At 65.4% G+C, this 17,823-nt stretch overlaps 1 protein-coding gene across 1 annotated transcript in view; it reads right to left on the reverse strand.

Annotated features, from left to right (window-relative positions):
• The window catches only part of LOC133624871 (leucine-rich repeat-containing protein 14-like), a 37,671-nt gene that overhangs the window by 17,084 nt on the left and 2,764 nt on the right, over positions 1–17,823 (reverse strand). Inside the window, 2 exon segments of the mRNA XM_061989664.1 lie at positions 1,075–1,314; positions 1,398–1,477. Coding sequence (XP_061845648.1) covers positions 1,075–1,314; positions 1,398–1,477 — 320 coding nt within the window.

Here is a 17,823-nt window from a genome sequence, read left to right on the forward strand (position 1 = left end):
GAGGGGAAAAGTGGTGCTTTGGTGGGCTTCTGACAAAAAAGTTGGGCTTTGGTGTAGTTTTGAGGGGAAAAGTGAGCTTTTTGTGAGTTTTGAAGGGAAATGTTGGGGTTTGGTGGAGTTTTAAGGGGGAAAAAGTGGGATTTTGGTGGAGTTCTGAGGGGAAAATTGGGGAGGTGATTTGAGGGGAAAAAAAAGTAGTGTTTTTGTGGTGGTGTTTGGACAAAAAGATAGAATATTGGGGTTTTGGTGGTGAAATCTCTGCCAGGAGGCTGCAGCGAGCTGGAGGTCGGTCTCTGCTCCCAGCTAGTGAGTGACGGGCCAAGAGGAAAGGGGCTCAGGGTGCCCCAGGGGAGGCTGAGGCTGGAGCTGAGGCAGAACTGTTTCCCTGAGAGGGGTGTCAGCCCCTGTGCCAGGCTGCCCAGGGAGCTGGGGGAGTGCCCAGCCCTGGAGGGACCCCAAAGCCCTGGAGCTGAGGTGCTGAGGGCTGTGGGTCAGTGGTGGCTGTGGCAGGGTGAGGGCTCAGGGCTGGGCTCCTGCAGCTCAAAGGGCTTTTCTAACCCAAATGATTCTGTGGTTTGCTCCCTGCAGCTGTGGCATCATCACAGATGCCAGTCCTGGGTCGCTCAGCACCATCTGCTGCCACGGCCTCCGCGGCCGCTACGTCACCGTCACCATCCTGGGCCGGGAGGAGCAGTTCACTCTCTGTGAGGTCGAGGTCTACACTGTCCACCCCGAGCCATGAGGGGCTTTTAAGGGGGACAAGGTGAGGAGTTTCCCCCCTGGCACCAGGACCCTCTGACATCAGATGCCCCTGGAGGCTCCCTGTCGTCAGAACCACCCTAATAAACATCTCCACGGGGCCTTTTTGTGCATCACCATCCCCATCCCATAGGCTCCAGAGGACCATGGCATCACCATCCCCACCCCGTGGGCTCCACAGAACCATGGCATCACCATCCCCACCCCGTGGGCTCCACAGGACCATGGCATCACCATCCCCACCCCGTGGGCTCCACAGGACCATGGCATCACCATCCCAACCCCACGGGACCTCCAGCCTCTTTCCATCACCACCCTTGAGGCCCATGGGGTTCCACCATCCTCATCCCCACTCTGTGGCTCCCCAGGACCTGTGGTGGCCACCTCGGGGTGGGGGTGGCCGTGGGAGGTCACTGACTCGCCCGTGAAGCCTTTGGAGATGGAGTGGAAGGAGGTGAGTTCCACCGAGTCCAGGTAGGGCGGCCCCATCTCTGTCAGCACCTTCCTGAAGGAGTGGAAGGCCGAACCCTCAGCATACACGTTGTCCTGGTACACCTGGAGGAGGGGGGAAACTGGTGGGGTTACCTAGATGTTGGGGTCCACCTCACATACCCCCCGAGTCTGAGGGTCCCACTCACCTCGTCAGCCATGAGGAAGAGCCTCTCCTCGAAGGCGAATTTGATGACGGCCTCAATGCACTGACGGCTCTGGACCTGCCCTGGGAGGGGGGAGAAGGGGGGAGGTTGGCATAGCGGAGTGGGGGGGTCCAGTCCCACTCCCACCATGGGTTTGGGGGGCCCAGTCCTGCTCCTGATGGGTTTTGGGGGGCTCAATCCCTTTTCCTGATAGGTTTGGGGGCCCAGTCTTGCTCCCTATGGGTTTGGGGTATGGGCTCAGCCCCACTCCTGATGGGTTTTAGGGGACTCAGTCTAGTTTCCCATGGGTATGGGGGGGCTTAGACCCCCTCTCCTGATAGGTTTGGGGGACCCAACCTGCCTCCCTATAGATTTGGGAGGAGAGTCATCCCCACTCCTGATGGGTTTGGGGGGGCTTAGCCCCTGCTCCTGATGGGTTTTGGGGCCTTCACCCCACTCCTAATGGATTTGAGGGGACTCAGTCCCACTTCCTATGGCTTTTGGAGGGTCTCAACCCAGTTCTTGGGTATGTTTTGGAGGTCTTAGTAGGACCAGTAAAGCACTGGGGGTCTCAGAATGGGACTGGGAGGGCACTGGGAGCTCACAGCCCTGGTACCAGAAGTCCCATCCCAACCTCAGGGTCCCATCCCAGCCCCAGGGTCCTATCCCCAGGGTCCCATCCCAGTCCCAGGATCCCATCCCATCCCTGATATCCCACCCCTGGGGTCCCATCCCACCCCTGGGGTCCCATCCCATCCCTGAGGTCCCATCCCAGTCCCATCCCATCCCATCCCTGGGGTCCCATCCCATCCCACCCCTGAAGTCCCATCCCTGGGGTCCCATGCCAACCTCAGGGTCCCATCCCACTCCTGGGGTTCCACCCCTGGGGTCCCTTCCCAGTCTCATCCCACCCCTGGAGTCCCATCCCAGTCCTATACCATCCGACCCCTGAGGTCCCACCCCTGGGGTCCCATCTGACCCCTGGGGTCCCATCCAGTCCCTCCCCACCCCTGGGGTTCCATCCCACCCCACACCTGGGGACCCACCCCACACCTGGGGTCCCATCCCATCCCACCCCTGGGGTCCCAACCAGTCCCATCCCATCCCACCCCTGGGACCCCATCCCATCCCATCCCACCCTGGGGCCCCATCCCATCCCATCCCACCCCTGGGGCCCCATCCCACCCCTGGGCTCCCATCCCATCCTGTCCCACCCCTGGGGTCCCATCCTGTCCCACCCCTGGGGTCCCATCCCATCCCACCCCTGGGGTCCCAACCAGTCCCATCCCATCCCACCCTGGGGCCCCATCCCATCCCATCCCACCCCTGGGGCCCCATCCCACCCCTGGGCTCCCATCCCATCCCATCCCATCCCATCCCATCCCACCCCTGGGGTCCCATCCCACCCCTGGGGTCCCATCCCATCCCACCCCTGGGGTCCCATCCCATCCCACCCCTGGGGTCCCATCCCACCCTTGGGGTCCCATCCCATCCCACCTCTGGGGACTCATCCCACCACTGGGGTCGCATGCCATCCCATCCCACCCCTGGGATCCCATCCAGTCCCATCCCAATCCTGGGGTCCCATCCCACCCCTGAACTCCAATCCTTGGGGTCCCATCCAAACCTCAGGGTCCCATCCCACCCCTGGGGTCCCACCCCTGTGGTCACATCCCACCCCTGGGGTTCCATCCCAGTCCTATCCCATCCCACCCCTGAGGTCCCACCCCTGGGGTCCCATCCCAGCCCTGGGGTCCCATCCAGTCCCATCCCATCCCATTACATCCCATCCCACCCCTTGGGTCCCATCCCACCCCTGGGGTCCCGTCCCATCCCACCCCTGGGGTCCCATCCCATCCCATCCCACCCCTGGGGTCCCATCCCATCCCACCCCTGGGTTCCCATCCCATCCCAACCCTGGGGTCCAATCCAGTACCATCCCATCCCATTCCATCCGACCCCTGGAGTCCCAGCCCACCCCTACGGACCCATCCCATCCCTGGGTTCCCATCCCATCCCACCCCTGGGGTCCCAACCAGTCCCATTCCATCCCATCCCTAGGGTCCCATCCCATCCCACCCCTGGGGTCCCATCCCACCCCTGGGGACTCATCCCACCCCTGGGGTCCCATCCCATCCTGTCCCATCCCACCCCACCCCTGGGGTCCCATCCCACCCCTGGAGACTCATCCCATCCCTGGGGTCCCAACCAGTTCCATCCCATCCCAAACCTGGGGTCCCATCCCATCCCACCCCTGGCGCCCCATCCCACCCCTGGGGCCCCATCCCATCCCACCCCTGGGGACTCATCCCAACCCTGGGTTCCCATCCAGTCCCATCCCATCTCACCCCTGAGGTCCCATCACATCTCATCCCACCCCTGGGGTCCCATCCCACCCCTGGGGACTCATCCCAGCCCTGGGGTCCCATCACATCCCATCCCACCCCTAGGGTCCCATCCCATCCCACCCCTGGTTTCCCATCCAGTCCCATCCTATCCCACCCCTGGGGTCCCATCCCATCCCACCCCTGGGTTCCCATCCCAACCCTGGGGTCCCATCCAGTCCCATCCCACCCCTGGGGTCCCATCCCATCCCACCCCTGGGGTCCCATCCCACCCCTGGGGTCCCATCCAGTCCCATCCCACCCCTGGGGTCCCATCCCATCCCTGGGGTCCCATCACATCCCATCCCACCCCTGGTGTCCCATCACATCCCATCCCACCCCTAGGGTCCCATCCACTCCCAACCCTTGGGTCCCATCCAGTCCCATCCCATCCCACCCCTGGGGTCGCATCCCATCCCACCCCTGGGGTCGCATCCCATCCCACCCCTGGGGTCCCCTCCCATCCCACCCCTGGGGTCCCATCCCACCCCTGGGGTCCCATCCAATCCCATCCCATCCCACCCCTGGGGTCCCATCCCACCCCTGGGGTCCCATCCCGTCCCATCCCACCCCTGGGGTCCCATCCCGTCCCATCCCACCCCTGGGGTCCCATCACATCCCATCCCACCCCTGGGGTCCCATCACATCCCATCCCACCCCTAGGGTCCCATCCACTCCCAACCCTTGGGTCCCATCCAGTCCCATCCCATCCCACCCCTGGGGTCCCATCCCACCCCTGGGGTCCCATCCCACCCCTGGGGTCCCATCCCATCCCAACCCTGGAGACCCATCCCATCCCTGAAGTCCTATCCCTGGGGTCCCATCCCAACCTCAGGGTCCAGTCCCACCCCTGGGGTCGCATCCCACCCCTGGGGTCCCATCCCAGTCTCATCCCACCCCTGGATTCCCATCCCAGTCCTATCCCATCCCACTCCTGAGGTCCCACCCCTGGGGTCCCATCCCATCCCAAACCTGGGTCCCATCCACTCCCATCCCATCCCACCCCTGGGGTCCCATCCCAACCCTGGAGTCCCATCCCACCCCTCAAGTCCCATCCCTGGGGTCCCATCCCAACCTCAGGGTCCCATCCCACCCCTGGGGTCCCATCCCATCCCACCCCTGGGGTCCCATCCCATCCCACCCCTGGGGTCCCATCCCAACCCTGGGGTCCCAGCCAGTCCCATCCCACCCCTGGGGTCCCATCACATCCCATCCCACCCCTAGGGTCCCATCCACTCCCAACCCTTGGGTCCCATCCAGTCCCATCCCATCCCACCCCTGGGGTCCCATCCCACCCCTGGGGTCCCATCCCACCCCTGGGGTCCCATCCCATCCCAACCCTGGAGACCCATCCCATCCCTGAAGTCCCATCCCTGGGGTCCCATCCCAACCTCAGGGTCCAGTCCCACCCCTGGGGTCGCATCCCACCCCTGGGGTCCCATCCCAGTCTCATCCCACCCCTGGATTCCCATCCCAGTCCTATCCCATCCCACTCCTGAGGTCCCACCCCTGGGGTCCCATCCCATCCCAAACCTGGGTCCCATCCACTCCCATCCCATCCCACCCCTGGGGTCCCATCCCAACCCTGGAGTCCCATCCCACCCCTCAAGTCCCATCCCTGGGGTCCCATCCCAACCTCAGGGTCCCATCCCACCCCTGGGGTCCCATCCCATCCCACCCCTGGGGTCCCATCCCATCCCACCCCTGGGGTCCCATCCCAACCCTGGGGTCCCAGCCAGTCCCATCCCACCCCACCCCTGGGGTCCCATCCCATCCCACCCCTGGGGTCCCATCCCATCCCTGATGTCCCATCCCACCCCTGGGATCTCATCCCATCCATCCCATCCCACCCCTCGGGTCCCCTCCCATCCCACCCCTGGGGTCCCATCCAATCCCATCCCATCCCACCCCTGGGGTCCCATCCCACCCCTGGGGTCTCATCCCATTCCTGGGGTCCCATCACATCCCATCCCACTCCTGGGGTCCCGACCCATCCCACCCCTGAAGTCCCATCCCACGGTCCCATCCCATCCCATCCCTGGGGTCCCATCCCATCCCACCCCTGGGGTCCCATCCCACCACTGGGGACGCATCCCACATCTGGGGTCCCATCCCAACCCTGGGGTCCCATCCAGTCCCATCCAATCCCATCCCATCCCACCCCTGCGGTCCCATCCCATCCCACCCCTGGGGTCCCATCCCACCCCTGGGGTCCCATCCCATCCCACCCCTGGGGACTCATCCCAGCTCTGGGGTCCCATCACATCCCATCCCACCCTTAGGGTCCCATCCCATCCCACCCCTGGGGTCCCATCCAGTCCCATGCCATCCCACCCCTGGGGTCCCATCCCATCCCTGATGTCCCATCCCACCCCTGGGATCTCATCCCATCCATCCCATCCCACCCCTGGGGTCCCATCCCACCCCTGGGGTCCCATCCAGTCCCATCCAATCCAATCCCATCCCAACCCTGGGGTCCCATCACATCCCATCCCACACCTGGGGTCCCATCACATCCCATCCCACCCCTGGGGACTCCTCCCAGCCCTGGGGTCCCATCACATCCCATCCCACCCCTAGGGTCCCATCCCATCCCACCCCTGGGGTCCCATCCAGTCCCATCCCATCCCACCCCTGGGGTCCCATCCCATCCCACCCCTGGGGTCCCAGCCAGTCCCATCCCATCCCACCCCTGGGGCCCCATCCCACCCCTGGGCTCCCATCCCATCCCATCCCATCCCATCCCATCCCATCCCATCCCATCCCATCCCACCCCTGGGGTCCCATCCCACCCCTGGGGTCCCATCCCATCCCACCCCTGGGGTCCCATCCCACCCTTGGGGTCCCATCCCATCCCACCTCTGGGGACTCATCCCACCACTGGGGTCGCATGCCATCCCATCCCACCCCTGGGATCCCATCCAGTCCCATCCCAATCCTGGGGTCCCATCCCACCCCTGAACTCCAATCCTTGGGGTCCCATCCAAACCTCAGGGTCCCATCCCACCCCTGGGGTCCCACCCCTGTGGTCACATCCCACCCCTGGGGTTCCATCCCAGTCCTATCCCATCCCACCCCTGAGGTCCCACCCCTGGGGTCCCATCCCAGCCCTGGGGTCCCATCCAGTCCCATCCCATCCCATTACATCCCATCCCACCCCTTGGGTCCCATCCCACCCCTGGGGACGCATACCACCCCTGGGGTCCCGTCCCATCCCACCCCTGGGGTCCCGTCCCATCCCACCCCTGGGGTCCCATCCCATCCCATCCCACCCCTGGGGTCCCATCCCATCCCACCCCTGGGTTCCCATCCCATCCCAACCCTGGGGTCCAATCCAGTACCATCCCATCCCATTCCATCCGACCCCTGGAGTCCCAGCCCACCCCTACGGACCCATCCCATCCCTGGGTTCCCATCCCATCCCAACCCTGGGGTCCAATCCAGTACCATCCCATCCCATTCCATCCGACCCCTGGAGTCCCAGCCCACCCCTACGGACCCATCCCATCCCTGGGTTCCCATCCCATCCCACCCCTGGGGTCCCAACCAGTCCCATTCCATCCCATCCCTAGGGTCCCATCCCATCCCACCCCTGGGGTCCCATCCCACCCCTGGGGACTCATCCCACCCCTGGGGTCCCATCCCATCCTGTCCCATCCCACCCCACCCCTGGGGTCCCATCCCACCCCTGGAGACTCATCCCATCCCTGGGGTCCCAACCAGTTCCATCCCATCCCAAACCTGGGGTCCCATCCCATCCCACCCCTGGCGCCCCATCCCACCCCTGGGGCCCCATCCCATCCCACCCCTGGGGACTCATCCCAACCCTGGGTTCCCATCCAGTCCCATCCCATCTCACCCCTGAGGTCCCATCACATCTCATCCCACCCCTGGGGTCCCATCCCACCCCTGGGGACTCATCCCAGCCCTGGGGTCCCATCACATCCCATCCCACCCCTAGGGTCCCATCCCATCCCACCCCTGGTTTCCCATCCAGTCCCATCCTATCCCACCCCTGGGGTCCCCTCCCATCCCACCCCTGGGGTCCCCTCCCATCCCACCCCTGGGGACTCATCCCACCCCTGGGGTCCCATCCCACCCCTGGGGTCCCATCCAGTCCCATCCCACCCCTGGGGTCCCATCCCATCCCACCCCTGGGGTCCCATCCCACCCCTGGGGTCCCATCCAGTCCCATCCCACCCCTGGGGTCCCATCCCATCCCACCCCTGGGGTCCCATCACATCCCATCCCACCCCTGGTGTCCCATCACATCCCATCCCACCCCTAGGGTCCCATCCACTCCCAACCCTTGGGTCCCATCCAGTCCCATCCCATCCCACCCCTGGGGTCGCATCCCATCCCACCCCTGGGGTCCCCTCCCATCCCACCCCTGGGGTCCCATCCCACCCCTGGGGTCCCATCCCGTCCCATCCCACCCCTGGGGTCCCATCACATCCCATCCCACCCCTAGGGTCCCATCCACTCCCAACCCTTGGGTCCCATCCAGTCCCATCCCATCCCACCCCTGGGGTCCCATCCCACCCCTGGGGTCCCATCCCACCCCTGGGGTCCCATCCCATCCCAACCCTGGAGACCCATCCCATCCCTGAAGTCCTATCCCTGGGGTCCCATCCCAACCTCAGGGTCCAGTCCCACCCCTGGGGTCGCATCCCACCCCTGGGGTCCCATCCCAGTCTCATCCCACCCCTGGATTCCCATCCCAGTCCTATCCCATCCCACTCCTGAGGTCCCACCCCTGGGGTCCCATCCCATCCCAAACCTGGGTCCCATCCACTCCCATCCCATCCCACCCCTGGGGTCCCATCCCAACCCTGGAGTCCCATCCCACCCCTCAAGTCCCATCCCTGGGGTCCCATCCCAACCTCAGGGTCCCATCCCACCCCTGAGGTCCCATCCCACCCCTGGGGTCCCATCCCATCCCACCCCTGGGGTCCCATCCCAACCCTGGGGTCCCAGCCAGTCCCATCCCACCCCACCCCTGGGGTCCCATCCCATCCCACCCCTGGGGTCCCATCCCATCCCTGATGTCCCATCCCACCCCTGGGATCTCATCCCATCCATCCCATCCCACCCCTCGGGTCCCCTCCCATCCCACCCCTGGGGTCCCATTCCATCCCCTCCCATCCCACCCCTGGGGTCCCATCCGAACCCTGGGGTCCCATCCAGTCCCATCCAATCTCATCCCATTCCTGGGGTCCCATCACATCCCATCCCACTCCTGGGGTCCCGACCCATCCCACCCCTGAAGTCCCATCCCACGGTCCCATCCCATCCCATCCCTGGGGTCCCATCCCATCCCACCCCTGGGGTCCCATCCCACCACTGGGGACGCATCCCACATCTGGGGTCCCATCCCAACCCTGGGGTCCCATCCAGTCCCATCCAATCCCATCCCATCCCACCCCTGGGGTCCCATCCCATCCCACCCCTGGGGTCCCATCCCACCCCTGGGGTCCCATCCCATCCCACCCCTGGGGACTCATCCCAGCTCTGGGGTCCCATCACATCCCATCCCACCCTTAGGGTCCCATCCCATCCCACCCCTGGGGTCCCATCCAGTCCCATGCCATCCCACCCCTGGGGTCCCATCCCATCCCTGATGTCCCATCCCACCCCTGGGATCTCATCCCATCCATCCCATCCCACCCCTGGGGTCCCATCCCACCCCTGGGGTCCCATCCAGTCCCATCCAATCCAATCCCATCCCAACCCTGGGGTCCCATCACATCCCATCCCACCCCTGGGGTCCCATCACATCCCATCCCACCCCTGGGGACTCCTCCCAGCCCTGGGGTCCCATCACATCCCATCCCACCCCTAGGGTCCCATCCCATCCCACCCCTGGGGTCCCATCCAGTCCCATCCCATCCCACCCCTGGGGTCCCATCCCATCCCACCCCTGGGGTCCCAGCCAGTCCCATCCCATCCCACCCCTGGGGTCCCATCCCATCTCACCCCTGAGGTCCCATCCCACCCATGGGGTCCCATCCAGTCCCATCCAATCCCATCCCACCCCACCCCTGGGGTCCCATCCCACCCCTGGGGTCCCATCCAGTCCCATCCCACCCCTAGGGTCCCATCCCACCCCTGGGGACTCATCCCATCCCACCCCTGGGGTCCCATCACATCCCATCCCACGCCTAGGGTCCCATCCCCTCCCAAACCTTGGGTCCCATCCAGTCCCATGCCATCCCACCCCTGGGGTCCCATCCCATCCCAACCCTGGAGACCCATCCCATCCCTGGGGTCCCATCCCAACCTCAGGGTCCCATCCCACCCCTCGGGTTCCATCCCTGAGGTCCCATCCCACCCCTGGTGTCCCATCCCACCCCTGTGGTCGCATCCCAACCCTGGGGTTCCCAGCCACTCCCATCCCATCCCACCCTTGGGGTCTCATCCCATCCTTGAGGTCCCATCCCACCCGTGGGATCCCATCCCATCCATCCCATCCCACCCCTAGGGTCTCCTCCCATCCCACCCCTGGGGTCCCATCCCATCCCACCCCTGGGGTCCCATCCCAACCCCTGGAGTCCCATCCCACCCGTGAAGTCCCATCCCTGGGGTCCCATCCCAACCTCAGGGTCCCATCCCACCCCTGAGGTCCCATCCCACCCCTGGGGTCCCATCCCATCCCACCCCTGGGGACCCATCCCAACCCTGGGGTCCCAGCCAGTCCCACCCCACTCCTGGATTCCCATCCCAGTCCTATCCCATCCCACTCCTGAGGTCCCACCCCTGGGTTCCCATCCCACCCCTGGGGTCCCTTCCCATCCCATCCCTGAAGACTCATCCCACCCCTGGGGTCCCATCCCATCCCACCCCTCGGGTCCCCTCCCATCCCACCCCTGGGGTCCCATTCCATCCCCTCTCATCCCACCCCTGGGGTCCCATCCTAACCCTGGGGTCCCATCCAGTCCCATCCAATCCCATCCCATCCCACCCCTGGGGAGTTATCCCACCCCTGGGGAGTTATCCCACCCCTGGGGTCCCATCACATCCCATCCCACCCCTAGGGTCCCATCCCATTCCACCCCTGGGGTCCCATCCCATCCCAACCCTGGAGACCCATTGCACCCCTGAAGTCCTATCCTTGGGGTCCCATCCCAACCTCAGGGTCCCATCCCACCCCTGGGGTTGCATCCCACCCCTGGGGTCCCATCCCAGTCTCATCCCACCCCTCGATTCCCATCCCAGTTCTATCCCATCCCACCCCTGGCGTGCCATCCCACCCCTGGGGTCCCATCCCATCCCATACCTGAAGACTCATCCCACCCCTGGGGTCCCATCCCATCCCATCTCACCCCTTGGGTCCCATCTCACCCCTGGGGTCCCATCCCACACTTGGGGACTCATCCCACCCCTGGAGTCCCATCCCATCCCACCCCTGGGGTCCCATCCCATCCCAACCCTTGGCTCTCATCCAGTCCCATCCCATCCCACCCCTGGGGTCCCATCCCACCCCTGGGGTCCCATCCTTTCCCACCCCTGGGGACCCATCCCACCCCTGGGGTCCCGTCCCAGCCCTTGGTGCCGCAGGGTACCGGTGGGGCTGCCGGAGTTGATGATGCACAGCACCCGTGTGCAGCAGTGCCGGCGGCCCTCGGCCAGCGCCCGCCGCAGCTCACTCAGCGCCAGTGCCCAGCACCGTTCCTCGTCCAGGTAGTAGCCGAGCTGCAAGGCCCCCAGCTCGGCGATGGCGGCCGAGTACAGCGGGTACTGCAGGATGGGCATCAGCACCCGCGTGCGAGAGGGCGCCGAGCCCGTCACCAGCAGCTTCAGGATGGTCTGAGGGCATTGGCATGGCATGATGGAGGGTGACGGGGGGCTACGGACACGATGGGGGGGGGACACAGGGATGGTGAGGGGACATGGGGATGGTGAGGGGAGAAGGGGATGGTGAGGGGAGAAGGGGATGGTGAGGGGAGAAGGGGGTGGTGAGGGGCACAGTGTGAGCACAGGGATGGTGATGGTACACGGGGGGGTGAGGGGACATGTGGCTGGTGAGGGGACACGGGGGTGGTGAGGAGATAAGGGCATGTTGAGGGGACACGGGGATTGTGAGGGGACACGGGGGTGGTGAGGGGAGAAGGGGATAGTGAGGGGAGAAGGGGCTGGTGAGGGGACACGGGGCGGGTGAGGGGACATTGGGCAGGTGAGGGGACACGGGGGTGGTGAGGGGACAAGGGAGTGGTGAGGGGAGAATGGTATGGTGAATGGACACGGGGATGGTGAGTGGACAAGGGGATTGTGACGGGTACAGTGTGGGCACAGGGATGGTGAGGGGAGATGGCGAGGGGAGATGGGGATGGCGAGGGGACATGGGACTGGTGAGGGGACACAGCGGGTGGTGAGGGGAGATGGGGATGGTGAGGGGAGAAGGGGAGGTTGAGGGGACAAGGGGATGGTGAGCGGACAAGGGGGTGGTGACGGGGCGCGGGGCATGTGCGGGGACACGGGGGTGGTGAGGGGACACGGGGATGGTGAGCGGAGAAGGGGATGGTGAGGGGACACGGGGATGGTGAGGGGACATGGTATGGGCACAGGGATGGTGTGGAGCACGGTGTGGGCACAGGGATGGTGTGGGACACTACATGGACAATGAGGGGACATTGTGTGGGCACAGGGATGGTGTGGGGGCACAGTGTGGGCACAGGGATGGTGAGGGACATGGTGTCGGCACAGGGATGTTATGGGACATGGTGTGGGCACATTGATAGTGAGGGGACACAGTGTGGGCATAGGTAAGGTGGGGGGACACGGTGTGGGCACAGGGACAATGAGGGGACACGGTGTGCGTACAGGGATGGTGAGGGGACATGGTGTCCGGGCACAGGGATGGTGGGGGGCCACAGTGTGGGCACATGGATTGGGAGGGGCACAGTGTGGTTATAGGGATGGTGTGGAACATGGTGTGGGCACAGGGATGGTGTCGGACATGGTGTGGGCATAAGGATGGTGTGGGACAAGGTGTGGGCACAGCGATGGCGTGGGACACGATGTGGTCACAAGGATGGTGTGGGACACGGTGCGGGCACAGGGATGGTGAGGGCACACTGTGGGCACAGGGACAATGAGGGGACACGGTGTGGGCACAGGGATGGTGAGGGGACATGGTGTGGGCATAAGGATGATGTGGGACAAGGTGTGGGCACAGCGATGGTGTGGGACATGATGTCGGTACACGGATGGTGTGGGACACGGTGTGGGCACAGTGACAATGAGGGGACACGCTGTGGGCACAGGGATGGTGTGAGACACAGTGTGGGCACAGGGATGGTGAGGGGCACAGTGTGGGCACAGGAACAATGAGGGTCCCATCCCAGTCTCATCCCACCCCTAGGGTCCCATCCCAGTCCTATCCCATCCCACCCCTGAGGTCCCACCCCTGGGATCCTATCCCATCCCAACCCTAGGGTCCCATCCAGTCCCAGCCCATCCCATTCCATCCCACCCCTGGGGACTCATCCCACCCCTGGGGTCCCATTCCATCCCATCCCAACCATTGGGTCCCATCCCACCCCAACCCTGGGGTCGCATCCAATCCCACCCCTGAGGTCCCATCCCACCCCTGGGGTCCCATCCCATCCCAACCCTGGGGTCCCCTCCCATCCCACCCCTGGGTTCCCCTCCCATCCCACCCCTGGGTTCCCATCCCATCCCACCCCTGGGGTCCCATCCCATCCCACCCTTGGGGTCACATCCCATCCCACCCCTGTGGTCGCATCCCACCCTTGGGGTCCCATCCTAGTCTCAATCCACCCCTGGAGTACCATCCCAGTCCTATCCCATCCCATTCCATCCCATCCCAGCCATGGGGTCCCATCCCATCCCACCCCTGGGATCCCATCCCATTACATCCCATCCCACCCCTGGGTCCCATCCCATCCCACCCCTGGGGTATCATCCCATCCCAACCCTGGGGTCCCATCCAGTCCCCTCCCACCCCTGGGGACCCCTCCCACCCCTGGGGTCCAATCCCACCCCTGTGAACCCATCCCAACCGTGGGGTCCCATCCAGTCCCATCCCATCCCACCCCTGGGGTCCCATTCCACCCCTGGGGTCCCATCCCATCCCACTCCTGGGGACTCATCCCACCCCTGGAGTCCCATCCCAACCCTGGGGTCCCATCCAGTCCCATCCCAACCCTGGGGTCCCATCCCACCCCTGAAGTCCCATCCCTGGGGTCCCATTCCAACCTCAGGGTCCCATCCCACCCTTGGGGTCCCACCCCTGGGGTCACATCCCACCCCTGGGGTCCCATCCCACTCTCGTCCCACCCCTGGAGTCCCATCCCAGTCCTATCCCATCCCACCCCTGAGGTCCCACCCCAAAGGTCCCATCCCATCCCATCCCATCCCTAGGGTCCCATCCAGTCCCATCCTATCCCATTCCGTCCCACCCCTGGGGTCCCATCCCGTCCCACCCCTAAGGTCCCATCCCATCCCAACCCTAGGGTCCCATTCAATCCCATCCCATCCCATTCCATCCCACCCCTGGGGTCCCATCCCATCCCACCCCTGATGTCCCATCCCACCCCTGGGATCTCATCCCATCCATCCCATCCCACCCCTCGGGTCCCCTCCCATCCCACCCCTGGGGTCCCATTCCATCCCCTCCCATCCCACCCCTGGGGTCCCATCCGAACCCTGGGGTCCCATCCAGTCCCATCCAATCCCATCCCATCCCACCCCTGGGGTCCCATCCCACCCCTGGGGACTCATCCCATTCCTGGGGTCCCATCACATCCCATCCCACTCCTGGGGTCCCGACCCATCCCACCCCTGAAGTCCCATCCCACGGTCCCATCCCATCCCATCCCTGGGGGGTCCCATCCCATCCCACCCCTGGGGTCCCATCCCACCACTGGGGACGCATCCCACATCTGGGGTCCCATCCCAACCCTGGGGTCCCATCCAGTCCCATCCAATCCCATCCCATCCCACCCCTGGGGTCCCATCCCATCCCACCCCTGGGGTCCCATCCCACCCCTGGGGTCCCATCCCATCCCACCCCTGGGGACTCATCCCAGCTCTGGGGTCCCATCACATCCCATCCCACCCTTAGGGTCCCATCCCATCCCACCCCTGGGGTCCCATCCAGTCCCATGCCATCCCACCCCTGGGGTCCCATCCCATCCCTGATGTCCCATCCCACCCCTGGGATCTCATCCCATCCATCCCATCCCACCCCTGGGGTCCCATCCCACCCCTGGGGTCCCATCCAGTCCCATCCAATCCAATCCCATCCCAGCCCTGGGGTCCCATCACATCCCATCCCACCCCTGGGGTCCCATCCCACCCCTGGGGTCCCATCCAGTCCCATCCAATCCAATCCCATCCCAGCCCTGGGGTCCCATCACATCCCATCCCACCCCTGGGGTCCCATCACATCCCATCCCACCCCTGGGGACTCCTCCCAGCCCTGGGGTCCCATCACATCCCATCCCACCCCTAGGGTCCCATCCTATCCCACCCCTGGGGTCCCATCCAGTCCCATCCCATCCCACCCCTGGGGTCCCATCCCATCCCACCCCTGGGGTCCCAGCCAGTCCCATCCCATCCCACCCCTGGGGTCCCATCCCATCCCACCCCTGGGGTCCCATCCCATCTCACCCCTGAGGTCCCATCCCACCCATGGGGTCCCATCCAGTCCCATCCAATCCCATCCCACCCCACCCCTGGGGTCCCATCCCACCCCTGGGGTCCCATCCAGTCCCATCCCACCCCTAGGGTCCCATCCCACCCCTGGGGACTCATCCCATCCCACCCCTGTGGTCGCATCCCAACCCTGGGGTTCCCAGCCACTCCCATCCCATCCCACCCTTGGGGTCTCATCCCATCCTTGAGGTCCCATCCCACCCGTGGGATCCCATCTCATCCATCCCATCCCACCCCTAGGGTCTCCTCCCATCCCACCCCTGGGGTCCCATCCCATCCCACCCCTGGGGTCCCATCCCAACCCCTGGAGTCCCATCCCACCCGTGAAGTCCCATCCCTGGGGTCCCATCCCAACCTCAGGGTCCCATCCCACCCCTGAGGTCCCATCCCACCCCTGGGGTCCCATCCCATCCCACCCCTGGGGACCCATCCCAGCCCTGGGGTCCCAGCCAGTCCCACCCCACTCCTGGATTCCCATCCCAGTCCTATCCCATCCCACTCCTGAGGTCCCACCCCTGGGTTCCCATCCCACCCCTGGGGTCCCTTCCCATCCCATCCCTGAAGACTCATCCCACCCCTGGGGTCCCATCCCATCCCACCCCTCGGGTCCCCTCCCATCCCACCCCTGGGGTCCCATTCCATCCCCTCTCATCCCACCCCTGGGGTCCCATCCTAACCCTGGGGTCCCATCCAGTCCCATCCAATCCCATCCCATCCCACCCCTGGGGAGTTATCCCACCCCTGGGGTCCCATCACATCCCATCCCACCCCTGGGGTCCCATCACATCCCATCCCACCCCTGGGGTCCCATCCCATCCCAACCCTGGAGACCCATTGCACCCCTGAAGTCCTATCCTTGGGGTCCCATCCCAACCTCAGGGTCCCATCCCACCCCTGGGGTTGCATCCCACCCCTGGGGTCCCATCCCAGTCTCATCCCACCCCTCGATTCCCATCCCAGTTCTATCCCATCCCACCCCTGGCGTGCCATCCCACCCCTGGGGTCCCATCCCATCCCATACCTGAAGACTCATCCCACCCCTGGGGTCCCATCCCATCCCATCCCACCCCTTGGGTCCCATCTCACCCCTGGGGTCCCATCCCACACTTGGGGACTCATCCCACCCCTGGAGTCCCATCCCATCCCACCCCTGGGGTCCCATCCCATCCCAACCCTTGGCTCTCATCCAGTCCCATCCCATCCCACCCCTGGGGTCCCATCCCACCCCTGGGGTCCCATCCTTTCCCACCCCTGGGGACCCATCCCACCCCTGGGGTCCCGTCCCAGCCCTTGGTGCCGCAGGGTACCGGTGGGGCTGCCGGAGTTGATGATGCACAGCACCCGTGGGCAGCAGTGCCGGCGGCCCTCGGCCAGCGCCCGCCGCAGCTCACTCAGCGCCAGTGCCCAGCACCGTTCCTCGTCCAGGTAGTAGCCGAGCTGCACGGCCCCCAGCTCGGCGATGATGGCCGAGTACAGCGGGTACTGCAGGATGGGCATCAGCACCCGCGTGCGAGAGGGCGCCGAGCCCGTCACCAGCAGCTTCAGGATGGTCTGAGGGCATTGGCATGGCATGATGGAGGGCGACGGGGGGCTGCGGACACGATGGGGGGGGGGACACAGGGATGGTGAGGGGAGAAGGGGATGGTGAGGGGAGAAATGGGTGGTGAGGGGCACAGTGTGAGCACAGGGATGGTGATGGTACACGGGGGGGTGAGGGGACATGCGGCTGGTGAGGGAATAAGGGCATGTTGAGGGGACACGGGGATTGTGAGGGGACACGGGGGTAGTGAGGGGAGAAGGGGCTGGTGAGGGGACATGGGGCGGGTGAGGGGACATTGGGCAGGTGAGGGGACACGGGGGTGGTGAGGGGACAAGGGCGTGGTGAGGGAAGAAAGGGATGATGAGGGGACACGGGGGTGGTGAGGGGACACGGGTGGGGTGAGGGGACAAGGGGATGGTGAGGGGAGACGGGCATGGTGAGGGGAGAAGGGGAGGTTGAGGGGAAAAGGGGGTGGTGAGGGGACATGGGGCAGGTGAGGGGCCACGGGAGTGGTGAGGGGACACTGGGATGGTGAGGGGACACTGGGATGGTGAGGGGACAAGGGAGTGGTGAGGGGAGAATGGTATGGTGAATGGACACGGGGATGGTGAGTGGACAAGGGGATTGTGACGGGTACAGTGTGGGCACAGGGATGGTGAGGGGAGATGGCGAGGGGAGATGGGGATGGTGAGGGGAGATGGGGATGGCGAGGGGACATGGGACTGGTGAGGGGACACAGCGGGTGGTGAGGGGAGATGGGGATGGTGAGGGGAGAAGGGGAGGTTGAGGGGACAAGGGGGTGGTGAGCGGACAAGGGGGTGGTGAC

The sequence above is a fragment of the Colius striatus genome, chromosome 2 (assembly GCF_028858725.1).
Source record: "Colius striatus isolate bColStr4 chromosome 2, bColStr4.1.hap1, whole genome shotgun sequence".
NCBI lineage: Eukaryota > Metazoa > Chordata > Aves > Coliiformes > Coliidae > Colius > Colius striatus.